This window comes from Rhineura floridana, chromosome 1 (genome assembly GCF_030035675.1).
Source record: "Rhineura floridana isolate rRhiFlo1 chromosome 1, rRhiFlo1.hap2, whole genome shotgun sequence".
NCBI lineage: Eukaryota > Metazoa > Chordata > Lepidosauria > Squamata > Rhineuridae > Rhineura > Rhineura floridana.
In genome coordinates this window covers 164,343,073-164,366,006 of record NC_084480.1, presented here as the reverse complement: position 1 = coordinate 164,366,006, position 22,934 = coordinate 164,343,073, and the positions used below count along the sequence as shown (strand labels likewise).

General features: G+C 45.8%; 1 protein-coding gene across 2 annotated transcripts in view; it reads right to left on the bottom strand.

Moving 5' to 3' along the window:
• DDR2 (discoidin domain receptor tyrosine kinase 2) overlaps positions 1-22,934 on the bottom strand; it is a 109,453-nt gene that overhangs the window by 73,444 nt on the left and 13,075 nt on the right. Inside the window, exon 1 of one of the 2 annotated variants that reach the window (XM_061584033.1) lies at positions 2,058-2,215. The exons of the other annotated variant lie outside the window; for it this stretch is intronic. Within the exon in view, the coding sequence (XP_061440017.1) occupies positions 2,058-2,076 (19 nt within the window). The 5' untranslated portion in view covers positions 2,077-2,215. Of the gene's footprint in view, positions 1-2,057; positions 2,216-22,934 lie in introns of those variants that run through there. 2 annotated transcript variants of the gene reach the window in all.

Below are 22,934 nucleotides of genomic sequence, written 5' to 3'. Positions count from 1 at the left end.
TGATTTCCTGTGATTTGTATATCAAGATTGCAGAGTTTTCTGCTTTCAGTCCGGGATAATCTGTAAGTTAGAGCATGACTCACCAGCTAAAATACACTTCACATTCCAGTCATTTGTCACACATCTTGTTTGTGCTGGAGCATGCTTTAGAAATCAAAATCATATCAAAGACTTTCCTTATTTCCTGGGCTTTTAAACTGATGTACTCACAGCTAATGGATCTGTTATTTTTTTTAAAAAAAACTCTTAAAATGGAGCAATATTCCTGCAAAAAACAAAATGAAGTCTTCTATACAGTTGACTCATATGCCTTTACCTTTCTTTGCACTCAAGATGAGACATCACAAGACCTAGTGATATTAATTCCACATGTTCATAAATCTACTATACCAGTACAGAACTGCCTAGATACCTTCCTTCAAGTGTATGAACAATCCCAAAGGACCAATAGAAACTGGGGGAAAGGGAGCATAAGGGAAAGGGGAGTGCAGGGAACAGAAACATCCACATAGGAAAGGGAGGTAGAGCGAGCTGTCTTACAGAGCCTATAGTTGCTACAGGAGACACAGAACAACGGTTTTTGTATTAATTTCCAGGCAAGTTGAAATTGGCAGTACAATTCCAGCAAATAGAGGAAAGAAAGAGCAGAACAAGCTACAGAATTCACTGTCTCAGATAAGCTGGCAGCAGGGCTACTAGCTGGTTTGTACAATCAATAAAATCAAACCAATTGATAAAAAAGTGTCTTGTTTGCTTTGGCCCTGAGCCAGCCACAGCTTCTGTGTTAGTTTCTCCAAGAGGGCAAAATGCCACACTTGATCATACCATCTGTCCAACGAAATGCCACCAAGCTGTTTCCATTCCTTTACAATAACTGTCCAGGCAGGGACCAATAACATTTGAATAAGTTATTTAGATTTGACATCTCTATTGTTGCCCATGCATAACCCAAACAGAGCACTAGTTCCAGGGCTCTTCTTCCTTCAAGTTTCTAACCATCGTGACTGTGAATCTTCCATAAGGGAGTTTATAGGCAATGCCCGCTGACGTCTCAGAAACCAGGCAGAGGCTGGTCATACTTCTTTATGCCCCATGGATCATCTTCAGGATCCCTTACAGACCCCCTTCCCTCATTGCTACTGCCTACCAATCTCCAAACTCCATATCTTTTTCTTTTATTCCTGCCCACCCCACCCCACTGTGCCCTCTGACTCTCTCCAATCTTTGTTTTTGTTTAATCCAACTCAGCCACAACTCAGAACCAGGGTGAATTATTAAAAATAAAATACCAGCAAAGCATATTGATGCACACATCCCAGCTTTCGAGCAGTGAGAGACTGAGGGAATCCAACGTTTACCCAGGGTTTGGTTTCCTTGGAATGAAGGTCCGTAGAGACTGTGGTATCTTTAGGATATATGGCTTTATTTACACATATGGGCAACTTCAGCATAGGATGGAGGGGCTCACAGCATTAACTCTTCAACAGATCTTGCTTCCCCATTAGGTTTCTAGGGGACTCCCCAATGCCATGGCTTGGGGTTCAACACACGGAGGTCAAGCCCCTTTGTGTCTTTTTAGCTGCCTTGCTCCAGACCAGACTAAAACACACAGAGGCTACCTTTTGGGCCCAAGATGGGGTGGGGGGGAGGCCTAACCTTCTTGGAAGTGCATCATCACCCAGTTGTTCCTATGGCAACACCTCTCCTCTTGACAGAGTATTTAGACATGTTAAATTTGGTACTTAACAGGTCCATCAACTTAACAAAGAAACTGGCCTGACCAGTTCAGCAGGTTTCTCTACTGCAGACCCCAAATTTCCAGTTACAGAATTACAGGCTGGGAAGGACCCAAAGACATCTCATCCATACCAATCCCCAATACTATAACAATATGTATGAAGCTGGAGGAGGGAGAAAGAGAGAAAAGGAAATGCCTCTCACACACCCCATTCCTCCCAAGCAGTATGTCAGTGAGAAAATTCCTTCCTTCTGGCCCATTTTTTATTCCAGTCTTGCAAAGACATCTTTACAAATTACTCCCCCACAAAAATGCTTACTTGCTTGCCTGAATTCCATTGTAAGTCATTTGGGGCACATCAACAGCCTGTAAAAAAGAAAAACCACTCTCATCTCATTTACAAATTCTTTCCTGCCATGCTTGCCTGAAGGCAGTTGTTTCTTGCCACAGGCAATTAGCTATTTACAAGTCTGCTTTATCCTCTCTTTATCCTAGTGTGTTTTCTATCCATTCTGAAATATCTGCATTGGTCACTTAGGCTGAATAAACACCAGTCCAAAAGAATTTTCTCAATCCAAAAGAATTCACACTTGTCAACAACCTGCTGCTTTCAATCTAGATTGATTCTAGATCCTTCCATCCACAAAGATGGGTGTGGTTACTTCATGCACATTTGAAAACCCTCCCTTTGATTATGTTATCCATACTTTTTCCTCCTACGTGTCCCAGGTGAATGAAGAAGGGTGATTACAATCTTGGTATACACCCAGTTTTCCAAGTCATTGGGCAGGTGTGGATACACACACCAATTGCCAGGACTGTTTTCAAATGGACACATTGTAGAGTAATGCAGAATCAAACTGCAATGAGCTTTTATTTTTGGAATGAAACCACTTTCTCAGGAAGTGCTTTTCAGGGGCAAAACATATACAATAGATCTAGATTGTGTGTGAACTACATAGAAAAAAATGTACTCAGTCTCCATTGATTTTAAAATAAGACATCATGTGTGTTGTTGTTGTTATGTGCCTTCAAGTCGACTACGACTTATGGCGACCCTATGAATCAGCGACCTCCAAGAGCATCTGTCATGGACCACCCTGCTCAGATCTTGTAAGCTCAGGTCTGTGGCTTCCTTTATGGAATCAATCCATCTCTTGTTTGGCTTTCCTCTTTTTCTACTCCCTTCTGTTTTTCCCAACATTATGGTCTTTTCTAGTGAATCATGTCTTCTCATGATGTGTCCAAAGTATGATAACCTCAGTTTCATCATTTTAGCTTCTAGTGACAGTTCTGGTTTAATTTGTTCTAACACCCAATTATTTGTCTTTTTCGCAGTCCATGGTATGCACAAAGCTCTCCTCCAGCACCACATTTCAAATGAGTTGATTTTTCTCTTATCCGCCTTTTTCACTGTCCAACTTTTACATTCATAAATAAAGATTGGGAATACCATGGTCTGAATGATCCTGACTTTAGTGTTCAGTGATACATCTTTGCATTTGAGGAACTTTTCTAGTTCTCTCACAGCTGCCCTATCCAGTCCTAGCCTTCTTCTGATTTCTTGACTATTGTCTCCATTCTGGTTAATGACTGTGCCGAGGTATTGATAATCCTTGACAAGTTCAATGTCCTCGTTGTCAACTTTAAAGTTACATAAATCTTCTGTTGTCATTACTTTAGTCTTTTTGACATTCAGCTGTAGTCCTGCTTTTGTGCTTTCCTCTTCACTTTCATCAGCATTCGTTTCAAATCATTACTGGTTTCTGCTAAGAGTATGGTATCGTGTGCATATCTTAAATTATTGATGCTTCTCCCTCCAATTTTCACACCTCCTTCATCTTGGTCCAATCCCACTTTCCGTATGATATGTTCTGCGTACAGATTAAACAAATAGGGTGATAAAATACACCCCTGTCTCACACCCTTTCCAATGGGGGACCAATCAGTTTCTCCATATTCTGTCCTTATAGTAGTGTTAGGTCAGGATTTGAAGCTCAGTTGCCTGCAGAACTATAATTCACTTACTTTACTTAAATTGGCTTGACATCACGGGAAACTGAACCAAAGTGGCCTTTGAATGACTTTTGATATAAAATGTCAGTTTATTTCCTGGTGACCTGACCCTTACCTACATTCCAGCGGCTCGAATAATAAAAGCCGGTTTAAGCTGGAATCTTTACTATTATGTGTTTCTTGTATCACATCTATGCCTATAACCTTGCTTATTGTTACAAATGTGCCTTGCATAGAAATGTTAAAAGTTATTCCCCTGCCCCACAGACCTTGACTTGTGAAACCCTTTGATATGCATGCCTAGTAATTTCATGTCTGTCTCCACTTGAGGGGCGCCCGGTTGCAACTGGGCCTCCTCTTAGGCCCTTCTCTTTGTCTGGTCCTACAGAGTGCTTATCTCAAGGACATGCGAAATATGCAGACATAGAGTCTAAAAGATAGTCTCAATGTTTCTACTTATGCCCTTCCCCTGTACCCCTTTACCTCCTTCTACATATCTTAAGGTTGTAATAACTAGCAATTGCTTCTTTTGTGTTTATGACGTTACCCCCCAATATTGTAAACTTCGGGGAGAAACTATATATACCCTAAGCTATCAATAAACGAGGTTCCCATGCTGGCCTGCCTTGGCTCGTGAGTATTGTGTCCCCTTTGCAAAGGAATTGTCTCGTGTTTACTTGATCTCTGATAGTGGGTTCATTTGCACTCAGCTCCGCACTTTCCCAGGTGTAAGTGAGTTGGGGTTGACAGAGATGACTCGCGTGTTGGGTTTGGACCTAACAATTGGGGGCTCATCCGGGATCCCTTGTGTGGACCCCCTTTTCGCCATTTGCACCCCTTAATTCGACAACGGGCACCACGAGAGAATTTTCTCGGTTGTTGAGGAGAGCGGATTGATTTGGCGTTACGGGGATAAAGCACAGTTGAGGAAAACTTCTATCAGACGTCAAGGGAAATAAAGGGAGTGTGCCGGTAAAGGACAGCCCTTTGGGAATAATGTGCATGTTGTGGGAAGAGGAGGAATTGCCTGTGCGTAAAAGAGGCTTGAAAAAGAAAAAGATGATAGAGCTCTGTGAGGAGGAGTGGCCGCGGATGACTGCAGTGTTGGTGTCGGGTGAACGGTGGCCGAGGGGTGGATCCTTTGAAACCGCTCCGCTATTGGGAGTACAGAGACGGATTGGGGATACCCACCCAGATCAATTGGAATTTTGGCTCCTATGGAAAATAGGATCACAAAAATGGGATAGCCTCACTCTGATGGCAGTAAGAACTCTGTCCATTGAGGAACCCCCTCCTCATTATTTTAATGACGATGCATCAGGTAAAAGAATGGTCTTAAACCGTTCTATAATACCCTCCGCTCCGGATCCGCTCTCAGCTCCCGAGAACGGAGATCCCAATCCGTAGGTTGGAACCCTTTCATCTGGAACAGATGATGAGACAGATGAAAAGGGAGGAGAGAAGGGGGCCTCAGGGGGTATGGACACGCGCAGGTGAAAAAAGGAGAAAGAAAGGAAGGCAGCAGAGGCTTCAGAGTTTCCCTTGATTGTACATGATCAGCCGTACGTGGATGGCCGAGGTGGTATCCAGCGTATGGAGGTGGTTGAGTTAAAGAGTTGGTTAGAATGGGATTTGAAAGAATGGAGCAGGATGGCTGGAACCTTTGGGGAACAGCCAAGGAGAATAAGAGAGTTGTTGGGCAGGTTGTTTGAGAGCCACAATCCGATGTACTCGGGTGTGGAACATTTGTTGAGGAGAGTGCTGACAGGCGAGGAATGTAGTAGGTTGTGGGCATTGGAGACTGCATGGGCTGCGGAGGCAGCAGCAAATAGAGCTGGGTCAGACCGAGCGCACACGGCTGCGGCTTGGGTAGCGGGAGACTGGACGCAGCCTCGCCGCGCCCAGCTGCAGACCGATAGGGATAGGATTTTGACACACTTGGAACGGATGTCACAGAAGCCCCCCAACCAAGCTAAATTTATGGCAATAAAACAAGAAGCCAGCGAACCTCCCAGAAAATTTTGGTCACGCTTGTTAGAGGGAGCACGTAGCTATACCAATTTGAACCCGGAAAACGTGCTGGATCATCCGACCCTCATTGCCAATTTTGTTCATCAAGCGCAGCCAGCAGTGAGAGATTATTTTTTGAACTTCAGACCCGGATGGGGGGGGGGGAGCTGTGACTGTGATCCTAGAAGTAGCGGATTTTGTGTGGAATAAAGACAAGGAGAAAAGCAAAAAGAGAGAAAAGAAAGCGGATTTTGAAATGCTGGCTCTTGCGATAAGAGGCCAACCACCAAGCAGAGGATACCGAGGCAGGGGGAGAGGATTTCCGAGGGGGCTGAGAGCCGGAGAGCAGAGAGGTAGAGGACAGATGAGGCAGTCGTGGCAAGGAGATAGGGCTTGTTTTCAGTGTGGAGATTACTCTCATTTTAAGAAGGACTGTCCGTGGAGGACAGGGAACGCACAATACACACCTAATAACCCTTCTTACCCAGATTTTACAGGTGCAAATGCAGAGTTTCCGCCCCCACCTCCACCTGCCATTCAACAGACACCGGCTTCATGGGACCAGTATGGCAGTCGCCAGGCAAACCAACAATGACTAAGCATGGAAAATGAGGGGTTGGGAACGGGACTAATGAATCTTATGTCTCTCGCAGGATTCTTTCTCTCTCTCTCCCTACCCAGGAACCTAGACTGTCTAAGTGTACAAGGGCAGGAAGTAACTTTCCTGGTAGACACGGGGGCCACGTATTCTTTGATAAATGTTGCCTGTAATGATTGGTTAAGTAAAGAAGTAAAAATGGTAATGGGGGTTGATGGGAACCCCACACCTATGTGCATAACTTCACCATTGCAAGTAAAGTACAAAGATAAGCTGTTTAACCATGTTTTTCTTTATTCTGCCTCATGTCCCATTTCTCTCATGGGCCGTGACATGCTATGTAAACTGGAGGCTACCTTAACCTGCACCCCTGATGGGGTGGGTTTACTGATGAGCGTATTGGGGGTTCCAGTGGGAACTTCAGTTAAACACAAACATTCAGGACACAGCCTACCAGAAGATCTTGCTGATCTACCACCGGATCTATGGGGTACGGAAGACACAGACGTGGGATTGCTGCGATCGGTAAGCCCCGTGAGAATCCAGGTAAAACCTTTCCTTCCCCCACCTAGAGTCGCTCAGTATCCGTTATCATTGGAAGCAAGAGAAGGCATACGTCCCATAATTGAAGGCTTTATTGCGAAAGGAGTCATCCAGCCGCAACGAACCCCCTGCAACACGCCTATTCTACCCATAAAAAAGCCACCAAAGAAACCCGGAGACCCAGTCCGGTGGAGATTTTGTCAAGACTTGAGAGCAGTGAACAGGTATGTGATCCCTTTGCACACGGTTGTTCCAGATCCGGTAACAATCATCAGCCAGATTCCGTGGGATGCGAAGTGGTTTACCGTTATTGATCTAAAAAATGCCTTTTTCAGCATTCCTCTCCACCCAGACTCGCAGCATTTGTTCGGGTTCGAATGGGACCAGCGCTCCTTCGTTTGGACCCGAATTCCTCAGGGATATTGCGATAGTCCCAGAGTGTTTAGCCAGTGTCTACGGGATGATCTCAAGGGGTACACCCCAGAACGGGGTTCAGTTCTTGTTTTGTACGTTGACGATATTCTGATCGCAAATGAACACCAGGGGGCGTTGCGAGATGATGGTAAGGCTTTCCTGTTATATCTGCATTCAAGGGGTCATAAAATCGACCCAAAGAAAATCCAGTGGCTGTCAGAAAGAGTTAAATATCTGGGGTTCATTTTAACGCCAGACGGGCGACAAATGGATCCTGGGCGCGTTTCTGCTATACAGAATTGCCCGCTTCCACAGACAAAAAGACAGTTGAGGGGTTTCTTGGGGCTAATTGGGTTTTGCAGACCATGGCTGCCATCTTGTGGAGAATTGAGCAAACCGCTACATGCGCTTACCGCAAATAAAGCTCCTGATCGGATACAATGGAGCCGGGACAATGAAAAGGCATTTGAATTATTGAAGCAAAGTGTAGCAACCTCTATGTCTCTGAAACCGCCGAATTACGGTAAACCATTTCATTTATTTGTGCATGAAAGATCGGGGGTCGCTAGCGGGGTCCTGACACAACTGTATGGCCCCAGTCACTTTCCAGTAGCCTTCTATTCACAACAAATTGACAATGTAGCCCGTGGGACCCCCACATGCACACGTACGCTCACAGCAGCGGCTTTACTTCTGACTAAAGTAAAGGGATTGACCCTTGGCCATTCTACTACTGTCTGGACCTCTCACGCACTCTCAGCTTTATTGCGAAAAGGCACCACACAAGTTTTTTCAGCGCAGAGACAACAACAGTTGGAAGCTGAACTGCTGGAGGATCCTAATGTGCGGTTTGAACGTTGTGGACCGTTAAACCCAGCTACCCTCCTGCCTGAACTACCTCCACCCTTTCCGGATCACGATTGCGTGCAAGTTCTGCAATCTACTTTGCAGATAAGACCTGATCTGTCTGACGAACCGTTACCAGAACCAGACATCGTTTTATTCACTGATGGCAGTTCCTATTATCAAAACGGGGTAAGGTACACGGGTTTTGCTATAACAACGCAGTGGGAAGTAGTAGAGGCAGCAGCGCTCCCGGGAAGGTGGGGAGCACAAGCAGCAGAAATTTACGCTCTGGCCAGAGCATGCCAGTTGTCGGCAGGAAAAAAGGTGACCATTTTCACAGATAGCAGGTATGCTTTTGGAGTTATTGTCATATTCATACAGGGGGTTTACAACTGATGGGGGAAAACCTATTCAACATCTGGAACTTGTGCAGAAGTTGTTACAAACCATTCTTGAACCTTTACAGCTAGCGGTGGTGCATTGCAAAGCACACACTAAGGAGCAAGATCCTGTAACACTAGGAAATGCCCTGGCGGATCAAACTGCACAACAAGCGGCATTGCTTCCAATAAGTATGCCGACTCTGGCACTTATAACTACTGCTTTTGTCCCACCTGTATCTGTTTCAGTACCCCCACAGGAATTAAAGCGATGGACTGAGCTAGGTGCAATCCTGAAGCAGCAATTGTGGACCATGCCTGATGGCCGAGCGTGCCTTCCCAGATCACTGTACCAAACAGCGGCAAAATGGTTCCATGACCATGGGGGCCATTATGGCACGCACGCATTAGTGGACTCGATCACGCGCTCCTGGTATGCCCCCGGAATCCAACCAATATGTGTTGCAATAGTGAAAGCATGTCACATTTGCCAAGCAAACGGCCCCGCCTTACTGAATAGGGCCCCGCAAGGGGGTAGACCTGTACCAGCTGCACCATTTTTACATATCCAAATTGACTTTGTTGATCTCCCAAAAGCTGAAGGAAAGAAACACCTTTTGGTTATGGTATGTCCCCTAACAGCATGGATAGAGGCATTCCCAACCGCAAATGCCACCGCTGCAACGGTGGCCCGATTACTGCTAAGAGAAATAATACCACGGTTCGGGGTTCCAGAGGTTATAGATTCAGATCAAGGAACACATTTCACAGGACAGATTCTGGCAAAAGTCGAAGAAGGTCTGGGAATCAAACATCTGTTTCATACTGTTTATCACTCACAATCATCCGGAGCGACGGAGAGACAGAACCGGGAAATTAAGACGGCATTGGCTAAGTATGCTCAGGAAACAGGATTAAGGTGGCCTCAGGTACTCCCTCTCGTTCTTTTCCATTTGCGTACCCGTCCTACCCGGGCCTTAGGGCTCTCTCCGTATGAATTATTGTATGGCAGGCCCCCGTCAAAAGGGGGGAGCTTGCCAAATGTGGATGTTTCACTATTGGGGGGGGACCACATAACTGTATCCCAGTATCTTTCTCTACAGAACAAAGTTCGCGAGCTGTGGAAAACTGCCGGATTTACCAAAACGGTTCCCCTTGAGGACCAAGTGCATCCATATCACCCAGGGGACTTTGTTTGGGCAAAGAAATTCGTGAGGGGCGACTCTCTGCAGCCACGATACACAGGACCACACCAGGTCCTCCTGTCTACACAAGCGGCCGTCTTCCTGGAAGGACGTAAATCGTGGATACATCATTCCCACGTAAAGCCAGCCATAGTGACAGCATCTCCACCTCCCTTGGTCCCCAAAATACGCTTGCAGAGGAACGAAGAAACCGGGCAGTGGCAGGCAGCTCAGCTCCCCTTTCAGGACGCAGATATAGAGTGAACAACAGTACTCTGATCACCTAACCCCACAGACGCAGAAATGGCCCGGCAAGATTCGAGGGCGCTTGTTTGCATGTGGGTTTGGTCCATACTGATTCCTTATGCCTTGCCCCTTTGTTGCCCCCCAGATGTTAAGATATGCAACGACGATGACTACTATTATCTAAAAGACTTTGGGCGGACAGTACCCAAGACTCAGGACTGTCCAGATCCGTTTTTGTACAATGTGGATCAAGTCAAAGAAGGAACAGTGAAGGCAGAGATAGCAGGGCGTTTATGCTACAAAACAGCAGTGATATTACAACATAATTACACAGGCAAGTAGGTAGTCCATTGCACCCAAATACAGATAGAATGGCCCATTAGACTTGCACTACGGTGCAGACAATATCGCCCCATGCCAAACTATGGGTGTCCCACCAATATAGATGTAAATACTATAAGGCAAGAATACAACATGCTTACTTTTCAGATCCGGACTAAGGAAAAAGAAAAGTTTTGTGTGAGCATTGACATACCGTCCTGTTATGGATGGATGAATGACCGGCTTAGAACAAGACAGGTTCCGCTTCACCAAGTAACACATGTTAAGCACGTAACGAGAGTAATAGATAGAATCAACCACAGAAACACGAAAATTGGTGACGGGTGGGACGGAAACACGTTTGTTGCTTTATTGGAAGAGACAGCACCCAAGACGGGCACTTGTTATGTTTGTGCACATACACCCCCGCATGGCCAGGCTGGAGTCCCCTTGACCGGGGCCCCTCTGCCGTTAAGGAATACTTTCCTTTGCCTCACATTCAAGCTCACAGGAATTGGAAGGGGGGCTGGTCTTAAGCGGGCCCATCGCCAGCTCAGTCTGTGTGGGCAGCGGAAGCCAACCGACAGGAGGAATGGTATGTGAGGGTTTAATTTTTTCTACAAGCCCGGGCAATTGGACGTTCTTAAACGGGACACGCACAGAAGCAGGCTTAACATGGCTATCCATCTGGCAACATTTATTGCAACTGACTTTCGCAGAACACCACTTAGTGCCTTTCTTAACCAACTTAGTGGATCACCAAACTCCAACCGGACTCTGGTGGCTTTGTGGGCACTCAGCGGTAAGGAAATTGCCAACATCAGGTTCTTGGACCTGCACTCTAGGGAGGGTGGTACCAGGGCTCCGGGTCTCCCCCACCCTTCCGACCCTGCGTCGCCGAAATAAGAGAGGAACAGGGGAGGCAGTTTTAAGAGGATTTTTTCCAATGTATGGGGCAGCCAAGACATATCAGGAACTTGTAGAGCTTTCTCAAGCCTTTGAGCGTTTTATGAATGATTCGGCTATTTCTTTTTCGGATCTCACAAATGAGCAAGGACAAATTAGAACTGTAGTTTTGCAGAACCGATTAGCCTTGGACTTTTTATTAAGCTCTCACGGGGGAATCTGCTCGTTAATAGGGAGTGAATGTTGCACCCACATAACAGATAGTAAAGCAGATGTCATTAAACACATTAATGATATCGGGAAAATATACCATGAGGTAGAACGCATTGGGAACTTCTCCTTATTCTCTGGCTTTTCCAATTGGTTTTCGGCATGGCCAGATTGGCACAAAATCATATTCTATGTTGTCTTGGTGATTGCAATATTGATCTCGGCCTGTTGCTGTTTGCAATGCATTCCAAACCTGATGCAACTAGCATCGGCATGTCTGAGTAGACTAATGCTATCACTCTCTCGAAAACCACAACCAACCTTTATGGAAATGGCTTTAAGACCGCTCTGGCAACCCAAGCGAGGTAATACAGCTACCTGAGAGAATAGTCATTCTCTCAGGGCTGAAAGGGGGGACTGTTAGGTCAGGATTTGAAGCCCAGTTGCCTGCAGAACTATAATTCACTTACTTTACTTAAATTGGCTTGACAACACGGGAAACTGAACCAAAGTGGCCTTTGAATGACTTTTGATATAAAATGTCAGTTTATTTCCTGGTGACCTGACCCTTACCTACATTCCAGCAGCTCGAATAATAAAAGCCGGTTTAAGCTGGAATCTTTACTATTATGTGTTTCTTGTATCACATCTATGCCTATAACCTTGCTTATTGTTACAAATGTGCCTTGCATAGAAATGTTAAAAGTTATTCCCCTGCCCCACAGACCTTGACTTGTGAAACCCTTTGATATGCATGCCTAGTAATTTCATGTCTGTCTCCACTTGAGGGGCGCCCGGTTGCAACTGGGCCTCCTCTTAGGCCCTTCTCTTTGTCTGGTCCTACAGAGTGCTTATCTCAAGGACATGCGAAATATGCAGACATAGAGTCTAAAAGATAGTCTCAGTGTTTCTACTTATGCCCTTCCCCTGTACCCCTTTACCTCCTTCTACATATCTTAAGGTTGTAATAACTAGCAATTGCTTCTTTTGTGTTTATGACGTTACCCCCCGATATTGTAAACTTCGGGGAGAAACTATATATACCCTAAGCTATCAATAAACGAGGTTCCCATGCTGGCCTGCCTTGGCTCGTGAGTATTGGGTCCCCTTTGCAAAGGAATTGTCTCGTGTTTACTTGATCTCTGATAGTGGGTTCATTTGCACTCAGCTCCGCACTTTCCCGGGTGTAAGTGAGTTGGGGTTGACAGAGACGACTCGCGTGTTGGGTTTGGACCTAACAGTAGCCTCTTGTCCAGAGTATAGGTTGCGCATCAGGACGATCAGAGGCTGTGGCACCCCCGTTTCTTTTAAAGCATTCCATAGTTTTTCATGATCTACACAGTCAAAAGCTTTGCTGTAGTCTATAAAGCACAGGGTGATTTTCTTCTGAAATTCCTTGGTCCGTTCCATTATCCAACGTATGTTTGCAATATGATCTCTGGTGCCTCTTCCCTTTCTAAATCCAGCTTGGTACATCATGTGTACGCACTCTTAGTTTGTTTCTGATTCCAGTTCAAAGGGCTGGATTTATTTACTTAAATCTTTATATATGCCTATTACGCACAAATCTCAAGACAGTTTACAGTCATTACCATTGGCTGTTAATATCAAAATCAATATCATGGCTTTGATTCTCCCATATAAGCTGTCCAGGGCCTTAAAACCTCTAATAAACTTTGGGCCCCTTCCTTTGCAGAGGTCATCTCATCTTCTAGGTCAGCTGTTGGTCAGCACTTGCCAAGTGCTCTGCACAGGACTTTGCAGATTCAAACCCCCTTTCCACCAACCCGTGTCTTCTACCTGCTCCACATGTAATGTCATATCCGATATCAGGTATAGGGCAGGTAGGCATGGCTGGGCCAAATAAGGAAGAGGACTGATGAGTCTAATTAGGCCCACCAGTCAGAAGTCCCCCACCCCTGTTCTAGGAACAGGGTGTTTTTTGTGGAGGCTCAGGAGTTGTGGTATTCTCCCACCCAGGAAGTCCATACGTAGAGTCTCATTGTGTGGATAGGGAGAACACTTCTGTCTGTTCTGCTGCACATTTGGGGATTAGTAATGGGGACAAATGTGACAAATGTTTTGGTTATTCCCAGCCATCCCAGTACAGGAGCCTTTTCACACTGCTTAGGCTTTTGGGGGGGAGAAGATGCCTTTCCCCCTCCTTCCTACCCCCCAGTCCCTCCCCCTGCTATGCTTAGAGGGCTTCTAGCCTAGCACCCAATTATTTAATAGCTGAGAATTCAGGAGAGTGGGAAATTGAATGTGTCTTTTTCCTTCCTCCCAAAACATCCCCTCATAGTGCAGAGGGAAGTTCTAAAATTTCACTGCATGCACCCCTCTAATGATTCCACCTACTCCCCACTTCCTTGCTCCCCAGACCCGGCTATCAGCTGTTATGGGCTTGAACACTCTTTTCCTTCCTCCACTTCTATTTTCTATCTTTTTCCTTTTCTTCTCTCAGCTTGTTTATTTTTCTTTTGTGCATCAAAACCACTTTCTCGTTTTTAGTTGTCACTGTTTTGCTTCTAAACGGATAGGTACTCATTCGCCTGAGTTTGCTATTATATGGAACGACTCTAATTTGTTTTATGAAGTTTTTAATGTCTCTTATTCATCTAGTTGTTTTTCTGGTTTTGTTTATATTTGTATTTTTAAACCAATACTGGGTCTGAGGAAGGAACCCAGAAATTTGAGGGCAGCGCTGGGGAATGGCCCAGTACGAAAGCTTTCTATTCACCTAAGCTATACAACCAAAACAAAAAAACTGATGGGGTAGAGGGGTAGGGAATGACCTTGCCTCTGAAAGCAAACAACAGTTCATACACACGAAACTGCAAAATAAAAAACAGTCAGACCATTTTTTCCCTAGCAATCCTGGAATCTATGACATTCATTTAAATCACACACATCTCCATAGACAACAATTTGTTTTGTTTAGTTTAGAGAAATTGTACCCTGTCCTTCAGCCAAACAGGCTTATAGCCAATTAATTAAAAGAAGACAATCTCTGCCCATAGACTTACAATATACAGGCATGACACACAAGGAAAAGGGCAGGGTTGGAAGAAGAAAAAAGCAAACTCCAGTGCCAATTCTTAAAGTGGAATGGAAACAGTTCAGAGCTGGCCTTTCAGTAGAGAAGATGGAATGAACCTTGCTTCTCGTTTCTCCCACTGAAGGAGCTTGGGGGAATGGCTGCTACTAGGGAACAGTTCAGAGAGAGGAGGCCCAACAGAGCTGGTCTTTCATTTGCAACAGAACTACTACCTGAAAGAGTCTTGTGGTATTCTTGTTGTTTTTCAAACATCCAGGTGAATGTGTGAGGGCACAATTTAGAGTGATTCCAGTTTGTAATAATAGACAGAGAAAAAACATGCATGGCTTGATCTTCCCTCACAGCAGTAGCTTGGGAACAACAGCAATTGCAGCCACACTTCCAAGTATGTGAATTCTCTTTGTGAATTTTGGCAAGAAACAAACCATCATGCAACCAACAAATCCATCATCAGTGGGTTTAAGGAGGTTGAGAGGAGAGCATGGAACCATTGTTGTTGCTTCTGTGGATGTAAGAGAGTGAGGTCAGAGGTAAATGAAATGCAAACAGAAAAAGTGATGATTTCTGAAATGCAATACAATACCAACAACAACAAGATTCCTATGAATAAGGCAGAAAACTCAACATCCCACAATCAGTCAGGGTTCCTAACCAAAAACCAAAACTAAAAAAACCTGGCACCCAGTCAGCCAAGGTCACAGAAACCCCCATGCAGGACTAGTCTCTAAAATATACTCCATTTTACTTAATATATCCCTAAAATCCACTCTCTCACTCAAAGATATACGGGAAACAAACGTAGGCTCCAAAATACAGATTAGAGATTGGAAGAGGTTGGGGGAATCAAAACCGTTTAAAACTGTTTCCAGTTATGTCAAAGAACACTCATTAAAATTGGTACATTGTTGGTACTGCACACCTGTTCAGATCTCACTTATGTTCTCAACAGCCTCTCCATTATGCTGGAGAGACTGTGGAAACACAGGAACCTACTTTCATATTTGGTGGGAATGTGAAAAAGTACAGGATTTTTGGCACTTGATCTATGATGAAATGCTGTTGATTTCTGTATACCCTGTGCCAGCAAATTATCCTAGCAAGATATTATAGGTTATTCAAGATATATTCAGTATTAGCCTAAAGGATTGTATGCCCCTTTTAGGCCCCAGCATCCTTGGGTATGCCAGATCACCTCATGATCACCTGGACTCTAATCTAGGTGTTTTAATGAGTACATGATGGCTTGCCCAGTATGATATTAGGAAAACATCTCATTCATCATCTAACATGAAAGAAGCTTGTTAGGCATCTAGTCAAAGCTAAGATTATCAGTTGTTCTGTAAGCATAAGTTACGTTCCTACGACAGGTGGATGAGTCAAGGGATGGTCAATGATGGGATGAGGCAGGTGAGATAGCTGTGGCTAGTTAGAGGATGAAAGGAAGATGGAAATAGATCTTAGCAAAGGACAGCTAGTTGGCAACTTATAATGTATTTTAAGGTGTCCTGTTAAAGGTTAAGTATGCGCAGGTGCCATGATATATTATTTTTGATGTCTGTATACTCAATCATTTATGTAATAGTGCAGTTGTGTGCCAGTTTTAATACTATAAAAATGTTTCTTGTGCCCAATAGGGGTGTTCAGTCTGACACTAGCTACTGCAGAGCTGTGTGGCTGATCCACTTTTATTGGGAATACTTGGCTGTATGCTTGTAAGTTTACTCAATAAATTTTAACTCTTTGTAAGCAAACCTCACGTCAGCATCTCATCTTTGGTAACCCCAAACAACCTGAAGGTAGACAATTGGCTCAGCGAGCAGGGTTGCCAGATTTGAGCATGTTTAGATTTAGAGGGAAAGAGGAGGTGATGGAGGTCAAGGTGCAGAATCGTCTTCCGGGCTGGCCACAACATGAAATGTGGGGGCCAGTGGCCAAGAAGTTAGCGGTACTGACAGGACCGGTTGCTTGGCCAGAATTAGAAAAAGACTGTACTCCAGCTGGTCTGGTGACAGCCGTTGAGTCTCTCAAACTGGAAAAGTGGTCAGTCAGGGAGAAACAGCAGGAGCTCTAGCTTGGCTTTTGCTGACAGCTGTGTGAGCTGCCGGGCAAAAGGAGCTGGAATGGAAAATAAAGGCAGGAAAACTCGAGGATGAGTTAGGAAAAGAGAGGGATATTAGAGTCCTGACCAGGGAAACGTTACAGGACAGCCTTGCCACCAATGAAGCCTGGGAACGGAAAGCTGAAGAATTAGCGGTGAGGCTTATCCACCGAACTCGGAAAAGGTGCCCCAAGTGTGCCAGAGTGTGTAGTATCATCACTTCACCTGAATGGGATCCAGAGAAATGGGACCCATGGGACATCGAAGATTCAGAAGTTGAAGACCCAGGTGAAGATTGGAGTAGGGAAGAAGAAGTTATAGGGCCTGCGGTGCAAGTGAGACCGTTGGTCAAAAGGAAAATCCATCAAAGAACTCTCCCAAATCAACCCCCTAATGAGGCTCCTGTAACAGACACTATGCGGGTTGTGAAAGACTATACGAGTCAAGAATTAATCGCCCTGCAGCAGCAATACCAACAAAAGAGGAGTGAGACCCTTTTAGCCTGGCTGATCCGGCGGTGGGACACAGGGAGTGATTCTGTCCAATTAACTGGGGAAGAAATGTTGAAACTCAGTGGGGTCACTACCCAGCCAGTTTTGAGACAGCTCCTACGAGCAGCTGCATATGTGCAAGGTATACACAGTCTGATTGACTGGGTCATTAATGCCATGCGACAGGCATGGCCAGACTCCACTGAAGTTGAGTCAGCAACACAGCCTTGGAGGACCCTAGTGGGAGCACAAGCACAGCTGCGGGAGTTGGGAATGTTGGCAGCCTGCTACGGCAATGCCTTTCGTGGACCGGATGGTGAAGCTTTCACGGCAAGCATGTGCATGAAACTGCTGCGTAATGCTCCCCCAATATATAAAGGAGTTTTGTTAGGGATGTTGGGAGCCGCCATAGGGCAAACAGTCTGGAATGTGGGAGTCATGTTTAGTCAATTAGATCATTTGGATAATTCATCAGACCAGAGAGATCATTGAGATCATGGGAAACGGGTCCGTGCAGTAGGAGGACAAAAAGATGCCCAGGACAAGACTTTGGGACCTCTAAAGGTGATGCGACGGCAAATGTGGAAGGATCTGCTAAACGCTGGGGTGCCCAGAGATGAGATAGATAAACAGCCTAACGCTGTTTTATTGGAAAAATGGAAAAAACTGCCAAAAAGTAAGCAGTTCACACAGGAGGCAGACCCATGTACCCCGACTGCCCCTCCACAGGAGGAAGATGAGACGAAGGGGAAGGGGAAGGAAACTCCACGGAAAGGGAAGAAAACAGGGCTTTACCCTGACCTATCAGATTTACCAAGATGGACACCGCCAAGTCCCCAATGACGGGAAGGTCGGTTTCCCGCCACAGCCCACATGCGAAGAGTAGTGGGGGTGGGGGACCGATGGCCCCATGTGCCTTTGGACATGGGTCAAGATGGGAATCGGTGACAATCCACCCTGTGATGTGTGGGTAGTCATTACCCATGAGCCAGAATACATCATAGGTATAGATCTATTGCAAGGGCGTACAGTAGAAACTGAAGCAGGAGTCTTTCAATTTGGTCATTCACCACATGTCCGCAGCGTGAAGCAAGTACTAAGAGGCCATGTAAAATGGCAACCAGTAGTTCTACCACCACCGGCAGAGCCTGTACATGTGAAACAGTACAGGATTCCGGGAGGAGCAGAAGAAATCAGCCAAACCATACAGGAACTATTGAGAGTGGGAATCATCAGACCTGCTGCTTCTCCATTCAATAGTCCCATCTGGCCTGTTCAGAAACCAACGGGGGAATGGCGGTTGACAACAGATTTTCGTGAGTTAAACAAACGAGCTCCTCCCCTTCATGCAGCTGTGCCAGACATGGTGACATTAATTGAAGACCTAGCGAAGAATGCAGGAACCATTCATGCTGTCATCGATTTGGCGAATGCCTTCTTTTCAATCCCAATAGCCCCAGAAAGTCAAGATCAGTTTGCCTTTACCTGGGGTGGAAGGCAGTATACCTTTTGTGTCTTACCACAAGGATATCTGCATAGCCCCACGGTATGCCATGGGATGGTGGCACGCGACTTGGCTGAAGTATTGTTGTCATCGACAGTGCGTCTCTACCATTACATAGATGACGTCATGATTACAGGAACGGATCGAGCCGAAGTAGAAGCTGCTCTGAAGACGATCATGGAACATCTCCAGGACAGGGGGTGGGCCATCAATCCCAGCAAGGTGCAAGGTCCAACTGAAAGTGTGAAATTTCTGGGTATCTATTGGGATGGATGACAAAGAGTCATTCCAGAGAAAGCACTCAATAAAATTGAGAAGGCTGCACCCCCTATCGGTAAGAAGCAGCTGCAATCAGTTTTGGGCTTGTTGGGGTTTTGGCGACCTTTTGTGCCTATGCTGGCTCAAACTATCCACCCCTTGCACAATCTGTGCAAAAAGAAAGTGATCTGGGACTGGGGGGAAAAACAAGAGGCCGCCTTCAAAGCTGCTAAACAACTGGTGCGCGAACATGCCATTTTAGATCCTGTGGATGTGAATAAGCCCTTTGAATTAGATGTCATAACCACTGATGATGGAATGGCATGGGGACTATGGCAAAGGAATGCCCAGCAAAAACGAAGACCCATCGGATTTTGGTCCAATGGCTGGACAGGAGCCCAGCATAATTATAGTCCTCTAGAAAAGCAAATCTGTGCAGCATATCAGGCATTAATAGAAACGGAATGAATTACAGGGCCTCAGCAAATTCAAGTGAGGACCCAATATCCAATAGCTAGCTGGGTGACAGATACAAGGCTGGAGCGAACTGGAGCAGTGCAACATCCAACTATGGTCAAGTGGCGAATTTACCTGCAGCAACGAAGTCATGTTGTAGCCTCTCCTATCAGTGACCAGATGGCAACTTATTTGGGAACGGTTACTTGGGAAGCCAAGGAAAGTGCTGAGAGTGAAGTAGAGTTAACTACTGTGAAGTCTCCTATACAAGAAGCAAGTTCACTGGCCCAACTTTCACCGGAAGAGCAACAGTATGCTTGGTTTACAGATGGCTCCGCCACGGGTTCCGCAGGAACACGCCGATGGGCAGCTGTCGCCTATCAACCAGCAAATCAAACTCTTTACTGGGACGAAGGTCTAGGACAGTCAAGCCAATGGGCTGAACTTCGAGCAGTATGGATGGTAATTATGGGGGAAGTCAGAAGACCCCTATTTATCTACACGGACTCCTGGGCAGTGTTCAAGGGAACCACCCTGTGGATTGCCAACTGGCAGGCCCAGAATTGGGCCCCCCATGGGCAGTTAGTATGGGGGGCAAACATGTGGCAGAAGATATATACCATAGCCCGCCAAGGTGGAATCTATGTAGGCCAAGTGGATGCCCATGCTCTCGCCACCCCTCCAGGAAATATCAAAGCAGATAGTCTAGCCAGAGTCCGAGGAATAGAAATAGCCCTTGCAGACTGGGCACATACCCGTTGTGGACATCGAGGGGTGGACTTCACATGGGAAAGGGCTAAACAGCGGAGTTTGCCTATCTCTAAGAAAGATATAGAAGATTTCATTCAGAACTGCCCTGTGTGCAGTAAAGTTAAACAACACAAGATTTCGGGACAGAAGAATTGGGGACATATAGCTCGTGGGGCCAAACCAGGACAAGTGTGGCAGGTTGATTATATTGCACCAATGCCAAAGGATCAAGGAGCTCGCTATGCTCTGGTATGTGTAGACACCTACAGTGGAGTCACCCAGGCTTTCCCGTTTGCTCGAGCAACACAGCAGACCACCATCAGAGGGTTAAACAGTTTGGAAAGCATGTATGGGACCCCACAGCAAATCCAGAGTGACAATGGCACCCACTTCAAAGGAAAGAAGGTCATGAAGTGGGCAGAAGATAAAGGAGTGGCCTGGATTTATCATATTCCATACCATTCCCAAGCTGCTGGTTTGGTTGAAAGGGTTAATGGTCTCTTAAAACAACAGATAAAGCTGTTAACAGGAAGATCTGACCTGAAGAGGTGGCGAAGACACTTAGAAGAAGCCGTCCGATTGCTTAATCAAAGAGGACTCCCAGGGGGAGGTTCACCCATAGAGAGGCTAGTCAACCCACCTCCACTGCCACATGCAGGCGGGCTCAGAGTGTGGAAACTGACACCAGAAGCCTGCATTCCAGTCCAGGGAACCCCTGGGGCAGCAGGATTGGACATACGCACTCCCAAGGAGTTTAGATTGGGAGAAGGTGAGACGGTCACTGTACCAGTGGGCATAGGACTGCAAACTCCTCCTGGGGTTTATGGACGAATAGCTGCTAGGTCTAGTTTAGCTGCTAAAGGCATAACAGTGCTGGGAGGAGTGATTGACCCAGATTTCCGGGGGGAATTGAAAGTAATTTTGCATAACTTATCTCAAAGCTCTTGCCTCTTTGAACAGGGAGAAAGGCTAGCGCAATTGATGCTAGAAAAAGCCCTCTTGGTCCCGCAAGTCACCGAAATTGCCCAGCCTACAGACCAGACTGAAAGAGGAGCTGGAGGCTTTGGATCCACAGGAGGACACGTATGGGTATAGCTACCAGGGACGGCAAGCCTGACGGAAGGAGAGGTATTATATGCTGGTTCGGGCAATACCTACGCCGTGCTGGTAAAGGGAGAAGATTCACCATGAATGCTTCCTGCAAACTGTTTGTATGGCAGATAGTTGGGACAAGCGGGATAAGGAAGACGTTCTGGCTGTGGTGGGCATGATAATGGTCTTAGTTATGTCCCTTCTGTATTGGTATTTCGATCATTAATGGCTGAGCCCCTAGAATACAGTGACAGAGATGATTTCCCAGGGTTGCGGGGAATAATGTTATTTCTGGTTCCATTACATATGCACCGTTATGTGTATGTAGAGCATCAGGAAGTGTCAGGAGATTTTTGTCCGCACTGGACATTTAGTTATACCAGATACTTTTTTCCCGATGCTTTGATTGAATTCATTGTTTGTCAAGCCACGTTAGTTAATGAGCAAGAAGCCTTGAGAGAAATTTTTAATATCCAGAGAGCAGTACCCAGTGCTAAGAGGAGTCCTAGCTAGGGGCAGGAATGTATATAGAGAGATCGCTGGTTTGATCTGCCCTGAGTGTTTCTCTTTAGTTTGCCCATAAGGAGAATGGCAGAGCAGCCGCTCCCCTTAAATGCCCCTACGTGGGCCTGGGTGGCTCGCATGGAGATATTTACACGTTGGCAGAAAAAGGCACAGATCCGCCAAAGATATTGCCCCCATATGGTAGTGAAGCAAATTTGGTATAGATGTTCCTTGGGAACAGTTATGATCACCTCAGACGCAGCCGAAGATTATTCACCCCCTTGTGTAGTACATATCAAACTGCGCACTTGGTCTCAGTTTGAAGGTGTATGGGTAGGCCCTGCTTGCCCGATGGTGGGGGAAGAAGAGGAAGAGCATGTGGATTTAACTGATCCCCGAGTTACTGAGTTGTGGGATTATGTGGCCCATGAATTTCACCAAGTAGAGGGGGTTTTGTCGCAATATATCTGCCCACGCTGTTAAGTTTCTTTTCTTCCTTTTTCAGTTATGATAAGGCTCACTGCATGCTTATGGATATTGTGCTGCATTCCGTGGGTTCGGACGGTGTCTGAAGTTAATGCCTATGTAGAACTCAGCTATAGCCTGGCGAAGCTGGAAAATCAATATGATTGCTGGATTTGCTCTGTTATGCCTCATCATGCTGCTGGTTTTCCTTTAATAGTGTTGGATTTTAATAAAAGCTTGCTGTGTGCTTTTTATGATTTCTTAAATGAGACCAAGCAAGTGCAAAAATCTTTGCAGTCAGTAGTCACTCCAAATGACACGGAAGGAGGACCCAAATGGTTTGATGTGAGGGCCACCCAAGTCAGAGCAGTTAGAATAGGCACTCATAAATCTAATTCCACTGTTCGCATTAGAGGAGGTTTTGAGCAGTTATATGATGGGCTAGGATGGGTTACCCCCTTAAGAGTAAATGCCCCTTCACAGCCTGAGGTCTGCTGGGAACAATTAAAGCATAATAGAACTGCAGCTAAGTTTCAGAGACGAGTGGGTGTTAGCAGGGGATTTCAAACAGTGCACACATGTCCTAGCACAAGTAATCAAGGCTGGATATGTACAAACTGGAAAGAACGCCCAGGTATTAACTGGGGAGCCCCCAATGGGAGTTATTGGATTTGTGGGGAAAAGGCTTGGCCATGGTTACCCCCAGGCTGGATTGGTAGATGTTCTCTTGGGTTGTTATGGGGTCCACATAGATTTGAGAAAACTCTAGAAAGTCCTTTGGTGGGAAACTATAGAGCTTGGAAAGTCAGATGGCAAAGAGACATTTTTAGCTCAGCCGATTATGCC